Source organism: Anabas testudineus, chromosome 15, assembly GCF_900324465.2.
Source record: "Anabas testudineus chromosome 15, fAnaTes1.2, whole genome shotgun sequence".
Classification (NCBI taxonomy): domain Eukaryota; kingdom Metazoa; phylum Chordata; class Actinopteri; order Anabantiformes; family Anabantidae; genus Anabas; species Anabas testudineus.
This window is the reverse complement of record NC_046624.1, coordinates 20,502,630-20,513,577: the sequence shown is the minus strand read 5'-3', so window position 1 is coordinate 20,513,577 and position 10,948 is coordinate 20,502,630. Positions and strand designations below refer to the sequence as shown.

At 43.9% G+C, this 10,948-nt stretch overlaps 1 protein-coding gene across 1 annotated transcript; it reads left to right on the top strand.

The window, feature by feature from the left end:
• The first annotated feature begins 243 nt into the window (after positions 1 to 243).
• LOC113159403 (cytochrome P450 26B1) lies at positions 244 to 7,405 on the top strand. Its single transcript, XM_026356064.2, has 7 exons — positions 244 to 506; positions 1,248 to 1,574; positions 2,575 to 2,799; positions 3,526 to 3,801; positions 3,920 to 4,078; positions 4,234 to 4,641; positions 5,516 to 7,405. The coding sequence occupies exons 2-7, from the start codon at positions 1,368 to 1,370 to the stop codon at positions 5,858 to 5,860; spliced, it is 1,620 nt and encodes a 539-aa protein (XP_026211849.1). The 5' UTR covers positions 244 to 506; positions 1,248 to 1,367; the 3' UTR covers positions 5,861 to 7,405.
• Positions 7,406 to 10,948: the final 3,543 nt, after the last annotated feature.

Genomic DNA, 10,948 nt, shown 5'->3' with positions numbered 1-10,948 from the left:
GTATTTAAATTAATAAGAAGCTCTTTAATGCCAGAACCATCCTGAACCCTCCACCTCCTAAACTTTAACCCAGGCTGCAGATCAGCTCAGCTTCAGCATGAAACAGTGAACTCGCTCTCAAACCTGCAGCAAACTCTGAATGGCCCCCAGCTGATTGGCTACCTGCAGGTTTCCTCTATCGGCTGTGATCTGATCCTCTCTCTCTCCCTCACGCACGCTCGCTCTCCTGTTCTCAGTCTCTCTCTGAGCGCTGCGCCTCTACTCTGATCTCCAAACCCTCTTTTTTAAATTCTCTCTCCGGTCAGCGGCGTGAATGAACGAGCCTCTTTAACATATTCAGACCAACGTCACCCTCTGAAGGTGGATCATGCCGCGCAGCCCTTTCTATAAAACCCCCCGCAGCCCGCTCTCTGTGGAGTAATAGTCACCGGTTTGCGCAGAGGAGGAAAGAAAGAAAAACTTATAACTAAACTGATCTCTCACCGCGGAGCGGAGGCTGGTCCGAGGTAAGACTGTTCAGCTTCTTTAAATAGAGAGACTACATGTTATAATATCATGCTGGGAAAATGTTTAGTGGATCATTTATTCAACTTTTGGCGCTCATCCTGTCCGCTTCCTCACTCTCACCTGTAGTTTACCTGACCACAGCGGATAGTCCGCTCTAGATTCAAATGATTAATTCCATCTTATTGATCAGTTTTTAGCGGATTTATTGACGTTCCTGCATAAACCCCAGAGCTCCAGAGGGGTGGATGAGCCCCCTGAACTGTACCTATAAAAAGGAGCACAACCCAACAGACAAGCCGGCGCATGTAAACCTGTAAAACTATTTGAAATAGTTCACAGCTTCTCCTCATCTCAGTTTCTTCTCCGCACACGGGAACTTTTCTGATTGTTCATCAGGAGTCTGTGCACGCGCCATCAATCCGCCTGATGTGTATTTTATTTCCTCTGGAGACACTGTTGAAGTCTATACTTTATATTTTAAAGTTGTGAATATGTGATTATATGATCATTTCTAACTTGGGGCACAGGAATAAGAGGAAGAATGAGAATCATATGAGACGTGATCATTTCTTAATGACTGCAAATATCTAAATAATCAGGATCTTATCTGAAAGAGCAGCTTATAACGGCTCTCAGCTACTGACCCGCAGTTTCAATCCACTTCACTCTTTTTTCTCTTACTACTGCAGATGACGACGATGTTCTCATGCTGAGTTACTTTATCTTTTCTCTTTTGGTAGATTTCACTGTGGAAAGAAGAAAAAAGACGGAGGACAAGTTTTACGCACCGTCACCGGACAGAAGCGCCTTTTTACGCACAGACACAAGTGGATGCTGAGCAGTGGACCACCTCAGAGGAAATGATCCCGTTGGCACAGTTTGGGGTACTGTCAGCTCTGGCGACAGCTCTGACCTCGGTGCTGTCTGCGCTCCTGCTCCTGGTGCTGACCCGGCAGCTGTGGAGTCTTCGCTGGAGCTTGACGCGGGACAAAGGAAGCAACCTGCCGCTGCCGAACGGCTCCATGGGCTGGCCGCTGGTCGGAGAGACTTTGCACTGGCTGTTTCAGGTAAGAGAGGAAGGAACGGCACGCCGGAGCTGCTGTAGATCTTTTTACAAGCGTTCCAAAATATAGGTAACCCGTCTGCGCGTTTGCGTGTCTACGTATGTGTGGATTTCCTCATTCATGCATTTTTTTTCTCATCCATTTCTTTTTCGTAGTGCATGGTTTGCAAACATAAAGCAGATAAACACCAGAGGTTACAGGACGTTTTACTAATCAAATAACTGATTGTGTCTTTGGAAGTGAGCGGGAAGCTTTAAAAAGCTCTGTTAATGCGACATGTGCGGACTTGATGCTCGGTGCAGAATTCAGTCCTGTGGAGCAAAAACAGACGTTTTCTGTTCAATTCTTCCACCTCCTTCCTCTCACTCTGTCTGTCTGTCTGTCTCTCCAGTAACGAGGAATGCATTGGCATCTCTCCATCTTTCTCTCCTTGTAATTCACGCGCTCCACACCGTGCGTCGGTCAGTCGTTACTGCTGACTGATATGTAGGCTACTGCTCAAACAGAAGGGCAAAATAAAAAGACTAATTACACTAGAGGACCAGGAGTCACCACACATCCGGCAGCTACAGACAAACAGGGAAAAGGCCGAACAAAGGCTGCCGCGGATTCGGATTTGAGAGACAGTCCGATAGAGTAGGAGCAGAAGTGAATCGGTGACTAATGAGAGAATGTAGAACAGGTGAGCAGGTGAGTGCAGGGAATCAGGTGACTGAAGGAGCTGGAGTAACTTCAGGGCAGGTGGGTGTGGTAGGATTAGTTAGTGGAGCACAGGCAGACAAGGAATGAAAGTAAAGAATGAATGAATGGATGGATGGATGAACTGACTCTATTCTCTTTAAATATCTTGTGAAACCAGCAAACAAGCAACAGCACCAAAGAAAAGAGAAAGAAAGACATTGTAGAAATTAAATTTACATTTTTAAATGTTTGTCCTTGAGTTTTGTGTTGTTGCTAAAATGTCTCAAACGCGCACTTATTAAATTCCATCTTGACTCTCCAGGGCTCCAACTTCCACATCTCACGCAGAGAGCGTCATGGCAATGTGTTTAAGACCCACCTTCTTGGGAAACCTGTCATCCGGGTGACGGGCGCCGAGAACATCCGTAAGATCCTGCTGGGCGAACACAGCTTGGTTTGTACCCAGTGGCCCCAGAGCACCCGCATTATCCTGGGACCCAACACCCTGGTCAACTCCATTGGAGACATACACAAGAGGAAGAGAAAAGTAAGAAGGGGTTAATGCAGTAGATGCACACTGCTAATGCTGACGTTCAGTTGTTGTAGGTCAAAGGTCAACAACATTTACAGTTATTAAATATTTCTGCTCAAGACAAACGATCACACTGCTACATCACTTTTCTACATCGTTTTCATGATTTGAGCTTTGACTGTTCCTCTTCTACATTAGTTTAATGGTACTAGACTGAATTTTATCAGCTCCTCCAGTTTTTATCTTAACAAACCAGCTCCTAGATATTACTAATATCTTCACGAATGCATTTGGATGGAGGTCTGGCTAATGTGTTAGGTGACTGTCTGACTGACTGGATGAGAGTGAAAAACAAACGTCCGTCCAACGTTTTAGAAAACAAAAAAAAGATTTAAGACTTTTTTTCAAGTCAATTACAACTTTCAAGATGCTTTTTTCTTTTCCAATCATAGATACTCCTGTTATTTGTTGTTCACTAGTAACATCATTCTGAATTTAGAGCTTTTTTGGATAAATCAAGCAACTAGGATGTTATACTGTGAGCACACAGAATCCTAACGTTTGCTGTGATGTCATTAAGGTTACCTCACGTACAGTATATCCTGTCTTTAACTATCCAGTCCTAAGCCACCCCACCCTATCCTCCTCTTTAGTGAGTATTTACTGAGAGGTGTTGACTACTGTGTGGCAGGTAATAACTTTTTATGACTCCACTCTCTTTGTTTCCTTAACCCTTTCAAGATCCTGGCTAAAGTGTTTAGCCGGGGGGCTCTGGAGTCCTACCTTCCCCGGCTGCAGGACGTCATCAAGTCTGAAATCGCCAAGTGGTGCTCGGAGCCGGGCGCCATTGACGTTTACAGTGCCGCCAGGTCGCTGACATTCCGCATCGCAGTCAAGGTCCTCCTGGGTCTGCAGATGGAGGAGGAGCGCATCGTTTACCTGGCTCAAATCTTTGAGCAGCTGATGAACAACCTGTTCTCACTTCCCATAGATGCTCCGCTCAGTGGCCTTCGCAAGGTAAGAAATTATAATAAAGACAATTCAAGATGTCAAGTCAAGTTTAGAATGAACTCAACAGAGAAGATTCATTTTATGGTCATACTGAATTCTCATTAAATGACCTTTCTCTGTCCAGGGAATAAAAGCCAGGGAAATCTTGCATGCCAACATGGAGAAAATCATTGAGGAGAAGATGGAGCGGCAGCAGGTGGAGGGGGAATATTATGATGCCTTTGATTACATTTTGTCCAGTGCCAAGGAACAAGGCCAGCAGTTGAGCATCCAGGAGTTCAAGGTACCACAGTGAAACAGAAGCTATGACTCAGACTTAATGTTGGAAATGCAGAGACGTCTAAAAGCTACGATGAAATCAGACCTTAAAATACTGACCTGATGCAGTAGATCAATGATGCACCATCTCACCCCCTCCATCTGCTTCTCTTTTTGCAGGAAACAGCAGTAGAGCTGATCTTTGCTGCTCACTCTACTACAGCCAGCGCCGCCACATCGCTGGTCCTGCAGCTTCTTCGCCACCCAGCAGTGGTGCAGAGGGCCAGAATCGAACTGGAGACAGAGGAGCTTGGCTACAATTCTCATAATAGTCACAGTCAATCTGGTATCAGCATGGAAAAAGAGGAGACTGCTGTTGTCACAGAGACGACCTGCCTGTTGAACGGAGGGTGTCAGAATCACATTGATGACGATGGTTTTCCACAGTCCCAGTCTCATATACCATGCCTGAGTCTAGACAAGCTGAGTCAGCTCAGATATGTTGACTGCATCGTCAAGGAGGTGCTCCGCTTCTTGCCGCCGGTCTCTGGTGGTTACCGGACAGTCCTGCAGACGTTTGAATTAGATGTAAGTTGAACTGACAAACAGAAATATTCCTTTTATATAAGCTCTTGGTTTGGGAGGATTTTCTTTTTCTTGGGATGAGCTATAACAAACCCAATCACCATCTGTAATACCAACACAGACAGGAAACTATCAGGGAACAGGAACAAAGAGCGTCTTCTCAACTAGCAGTGGCAACAAGGCTGTTGTTGTTCAGGACAACCAGCCAGATTCACAGAGTTCTAACTGTTCTCATTGTCAGAACACATATTGGAAAATACGAGTCCCCCTTTACCAAATTCAACCAGTCAGCGGTTTGAGAGGAGACGAGCAGAAAAAACCCTGAAGCTTTAACATCCATTCCCTGCTGGTGGCTGGTGTTGCTGCTAGTATTACGTTCATGTGGAGTTACAGGGAGTAAATTCAGTTAATACCTGCACAGCTCCTCCTGGTGGAGAGCTGCCTGCCTGATAATCATAAATGAAGAGATTTTAGTAAGATCAAATTAGATTATTGAAATCTTAACTTAAATCTGCAGTTGAATTTTATTCATGTCCATTTAACATGTTCCGTACCTGGTTGCACTTTAGTGGGTTGCCCTGCCCTGTCCTCCATTCCTTTTACTTCAACAGCCTTTCCTTGCCCTCAGCATTTATTGTGAAAGGATAATTGGAGTTTAAAGAGACTGTAGAGGAATTGCCAGAATACCACTGTGGTGAACATGACGCAATTTACTCACCTCTGTTCCAGGATATAAACCTCACAGGTTAAGAAATGATTGCAGTTCTGAAAATTTCCTTAGGCGTGCTTGGAAACATGAGCTCTGCAGAAATAATTGGGATTTTAAATCAACTTATGTGTTCACTAATCTTCACTGATTTCCATTCTCATTCCACAGGGCTACCAGATTCCCAAAGGCTGGAGTGTAATGTACAGCATCCGCGACACGCACGAGACTGCAGCAGTCTTCCAGAGTCCAGAGCTGTTTGACCCAGACCGCTTTGGTCCAGACCGGGATGAGAGCCGGGCGTCTCGGTTCAGTTACGTACCTTTCGGTGGTGGTGTGAGGAGTTGTATAGGGAAAGAACTGGCACAAATCATCCTGAAGACTCTAGCTGTGGAGCTGATCGGAACTTGCAAATGGACTTTGGCCACAGAGAACTTTCCCAAGATGCAGACAGTTCCAATCGTGCACCCGGTAAATGGGCTGCATGTGCGTTTTAGCTACAACCACTCGCTGTAGGCTGATGTACAAACTGACAGACGTTCAAAAACACTCAAGAGGCAATTTAACCTTCAGACTGCCTTCACAAGAAACGAGGCACAGCCACATTGCCAGTCCTGATGGTGCAGTTCAGACCCTCTGCCGGTTCCCTGGACATGTATATGGGGTTTACATTGCTAGTTTGAAGCACTTCATCTTCTCAATGGTCCAAATGTAAGAATCCACTTTCTGTTGAGCACAGGTACATTACTCAGTACAGTACTCACCTTTTAGGTGAGTAAGTAGGTTTTAAGTTATTTGCGTATCATGGAACTGTGCACATTAGTGAAAAAAGCACGTCTGGAGCCTTTTTATTGCTTATTTTCAAACAGCAGATTTGTACTTGCCTGAGTGAAATGCTTACTGAATGGACTACAAATGAACTTCAGTTACAGGTTCGGTTCACAGTTCGATGACAGTTCATATACGAGGTTAAAGAAAATGACCAACTCAAATACAGATATTTATTTTTTAAGCTGTCTGTCTATAATGAATGCCTATTAACTTAAGTACAACAGAAACCCAAGACAGAGTCCATCAGTGAATTCTGGTTTGACCTACAGACACTAAGTGCCTCTGGAAAAGACTTCAGGTACATTTTACTTAGAGAAAACTGAAGACCTATAAACCATATAGATAAAACAGGAACAGGAACAGGAGATACAGTATTTCCAAAAAATCCAGTTTAGTGACATTCATGCATCCACTTGGCTCTGATGCTTTTACATCAACATGTCAGTAAGGACAGACAGAGAGAGTTGATAAGATGTGGGAAACTCACCTGAGTTCTTCAACTCTTCACTTGATTCCATTTGTGTCTTTAACCTGCGCTTGCCTTTCTAAACTTCCCTGGAGAAACTACAAGATAAATAATGTGACAGTTGATAGAAAGAGAAATAGACAGCAGAAAACTATTTCAACACTGTGGTTTGGTCTCATCTTTGTCATGTTTTACAATAATCTCCACCACAAAAACACTTTTTCAGAGGAACTTGCACTTGAACAAATCCCATAACCGGGACCCTCGAGGTCAAAAACATTCAAACCATTCTATTTTTAATATGAATGTGATTTATATCCTTAACATGGTTATTATATGTTTTTATATGTATTAAATGAAGTAGCATTATGAATAAGCTGTATTTAATATGCAGATGTATCATTTCTGTTTTAACTCATACGATATTTGCTGTAATTGTAAATACATAGAAACTGTCCATAAACCTTTGTTACACTGCTAGAACATAGAAGACTTTAACTGTTTAGAGCAGCATATATTGAGAGTTAACCTATTGTTATAATTATTATTGGTCTAATTCTAGGACTAGGATTCTGTGTTTGTCTTGAAGCCTAATAGATGCGCTGTGAAATCTTATGTACGGATGGATTTGTGGAAGGAGATAGCACTTTCTCTGCTTTAAGGAGTCTGTATATTATTTGTCCTCTTATGCATTCACTGAGTGTATCTGATGTAGTTACTGTACAGTTGATGTAAAGAGTTCATTAGAAGATGGTAAAACAATCGCTCATTGTTTGTCATGTGTTGTTTTCAAGTAGAACTCTGCTCTTACGTCCATGAAGACAGAATAAGGATCAAAAGGAAAAGCTGCTGGTCCTACAAAATCCACACGTTACTGTGGTCCGTCACTGTAGTCCGTCACTGTAGTCCGTCACTGTAGTCCGTCACTGTAGTCCATAACTGTAGTCCATAACTGTAGTCCGTCACTGTAGTCCGTCACTGTAGTCCGTCACTGTAGTCCGTCACTGTAGTCCATAACTGTAGTCCATAACTGTAGTCGGTCACTGTAGTCGGTCACTGTAGTCCGTCACTGTAGTCCATAACTGTAGTCCATAACTGTAGTCCGTCACTGTAGTCCATAACTGTAGTCCATAACTGTAGTCCATAACTGTAGTCCGTCACTGTAGTCCATAACTGTAGTCCATAACTGTAGTCCATAACTGTAGTCGGTCACTGTAGTCCATAACTGTAGTCCGTCACTGTAGTCCATAACTGTAGTCCATAACTGTAGTCCATAACTGTAGTCGGTCACTGTAGTCCATAACTGTAGTCCATAACTGTAGTCGGTCACTGTAGTCCATAACTGTAGTCGGTCACTGTAGTCCATAACTGTAGTCCATAACTGTAGTCGGTCACTGTAGTCCATAACTGTAGTCCATAACTGTAGTCCATAACTGTAGTCGGTCACTGTAGTCCGTCACTGTAGTCCATAACTGTAGTCCATAACTGTAGTCCATAACTGTAGTCGGTCACTGTAGTCCATAACTGTAGTCCATAACTGTAGTCGGTCACTGTAGTCCATAACTGTAGTCCATAACTGTAGTCCATAACTGTAGTCGGTCACTGTAGTCCGTCACTGTAGTCCATAACTGTAGTCCATAACTGTAGTCCATAACTGTAGTCGGTCACTGTAGTCCATAACTGTAGTCGGTCACTGTAGTCCGTCACTGTAGTCCATAACTGTAGTCCATAACTGTAGTCCATAACTGTAGTCGGTCACTGTAGTCCATAACTGTAGTCCATAACTGTAGTCCATAACTGTAGTCGGTCACTGTAGTCCATAACTGTAGTCCATAACTGTAGTCGGTCACTGTAGTCGGTCACTGTAGTCCGTCACTGTAGTCCATAACTGTAGTCCATAACTGTAGTCCATAACTGTAGTCGGTCACTGTAGTCCGTCACTGTAGTCCATAACTGTAGTCCATAACTGTAGTCCATAACTGTAGTCCATAACTGTAGTCGGTCACTGTAGTCGGTCACTGTAGTCCATAACTGTAGTCGGTCACTGTAGTCGGTCACTGTAGTCCATAACTGTAGTCGGTCACTGTAGTCCGTCACTGTAGTCGGTCACTGTAGTCCGTCACTGTAGTCGGTCACTGTAGTCCGTCACTGTAGTCGGTCACTGTAGTCGGTCACTGTAGTCCATAACTGTAGTCGGTCACTGTAGTCCATAACTGTAGTCCATAACTGTAGTCGGTCACTGTAGTCCATAACTGTAGTCGGTCACTGTAGTCCATAACTGTAGTCCATAACTGTAGTCCATAACTGTAGTCCATAACTGTAGTCGGTCACTGTAGTCCATAACTGTAGTCGGTCACTGTAGTCCATAACTGTAGTCCATAACTGTAGTCCGTCACTGTAGTCGGTCACTGTAGTCCGTCACTGTAGTCGGTCACTGTAGTCCGTCACTGTAGTCCGTCACTGTAGTCCGTCACTGTAGTCGGTCACTGTAGTCCATAACTGTAGTCCGTCACTGTAGTCCGTCACTGTAGTCCGTCACTGTAGTCCGTCACTGTAGTCCGTCACTGTAGTCCGTCACTGTAGTCCGTCACCGAGACCTTGTGCCTCAATGTCCTCGCTCCTGAGGTCATTAGAGAGCAGCATCTTTGCATAACTGAAACCTGATAGACTCTTATTTTGTATTCAGATCCAGCAGATTGATGTTGAGGTGAACCCTTCATCTCGCACTGCAACACCTAAACCACAGCCCAGATCTGCAAGCTTTTAATTCCATAAACCCAGCTACACATTTTCATTACGTCTCCTGCCGACCAGCATCTCAACCCGACACTTGACCTTCGGCAGTGGATCCTCTTATCCCTCTGTCTGCTTCGTCCAACATGTCCTTCTGTTTTTACACTGCAGTTACTAAAAGGTTCAAAAAATCAAAAAAACCTTTAACTTCAAAACAATTACTTAATTATTTAATGTCATCACTGACAAAAGTAAGAGTGAGGTCACTACTGACGGTCACCGTTTAGATCACCATGCAGTTCTACCCTCCACCTGACCGCCCTCCCTGACAGGCACAGAATAGGGTGAAACTATGTGGCAGAAAATTAATGGGACACAAACAGCCCGGCCTAATTATGTCTGCTGCAGGGCCCCGTAGCTCTGCCAAAGTCGTTATCTGATGGACGCTCAGTCAATGTGAACTTGGCGATGCTTTGAACCAGAGTTCACTCCAATGCCACCGGCTGCACAGGTCAGCGACCGGTCAGCTGATGGGAGGGTGCATGGGAACCAGAGAGAGGACACAGAGAAACACAAAACAATACAACAAAACCTAACTGTCTGTGCTGTGCACACTAACACAACAATGAAACCGCTCCCATACCTCACTGTCGACAACACCACAATGCTACAGGCTGAAGCTGTGCCCCAAAACACACTACATACCATCTCAACAAGCTGTGCACCTGCTCTGTGGCCAAACTGGATATGGGAACAAATGAGGGGTTTTCAAGTGTCTCCAAGTGGTAAATCAAGCAAAAGTAGAGCTGCTTGATTTTTAATTCTTGACTAATCCCGTTCCACAGTGTAATGAACATTTGAACTGACTGCACACAGTGACAATGGTTCCAAAAAGGTTATGTCTGCTTCATGTATATAAAGTTTGCAACAACTCAAGGACTAGAACATAGACAGGAACCATATGTTCTAGTGCTGCTATATATGCAGGAACAGTTTCTGATCTTATGTCAGACAACATATTTGTTCCTTCTAAAAACTGATGAAGTTACTGTGGAAATGTGCTGTAAACGTGTTTTATGATTTGCAGCTTGGAACAGAAAGCAGAAATACTGACACTGTCCTGGACCTTTGTGCTCAAAGAGCAGCTGAGCAGAAAAGTGAAGCTTTGATTTTACAGTTGATCTACATTTCAGATGTCACCTATGAAAATCTTCTATTTAGCGGCTGGGCTAAGCCTCAGAGATGGAGTAGAGCCGCTGCTCTTTCGTGTCAACAGGTACCAGTTAAGGTGGTTCGGGCTCATCAGGATGCCTCCTGGCCAGGTCTTCCATGCACATACAACTTGTAGGAGACTTGCTGCAGAGACTATATAGCTCATCTGACCGGGAGACATCTCAGGACCACCTGAAGCTACACCATGATCTTATTCCAGATAATGGTGGAAAACCAATTGATGGGTGTGTACTCCTTTTTAAAATCCATAAAAAACAACAATCAATGCCTGATCTTTTTTTTTAAATAAATCCTTTTTGACTGAAACTTTTAAACTGGCACCTTTTCCAAACTCATCTGAA

Excerpts from the sequence above, each read along its gene's own strand:
- LOC113159403 (XM_026356064.2), top strand. The coding sequence starts at position 1,368 with ATGATCCCGTTGGCACAGTTTGGGGTACTGTCAGCTCTGGCGACAGCT. Across the intron at positions 2,800-3,525 it reads TACACAAGAGGAAGAGAAAA|ATCCTGGCTAAAGTGTTTAG; the intron begins GTAAGAAGGGGT and ends AACCCTTTCAAG. Across the intron at positions 3,802-3,919 it reads CGCTCAGTGGCCTTCGCAAG|GGAATAAAAGCCAGGGAAAT; the intron begins GTAAGAAATTAT and ends TTCTCTGTCCAG.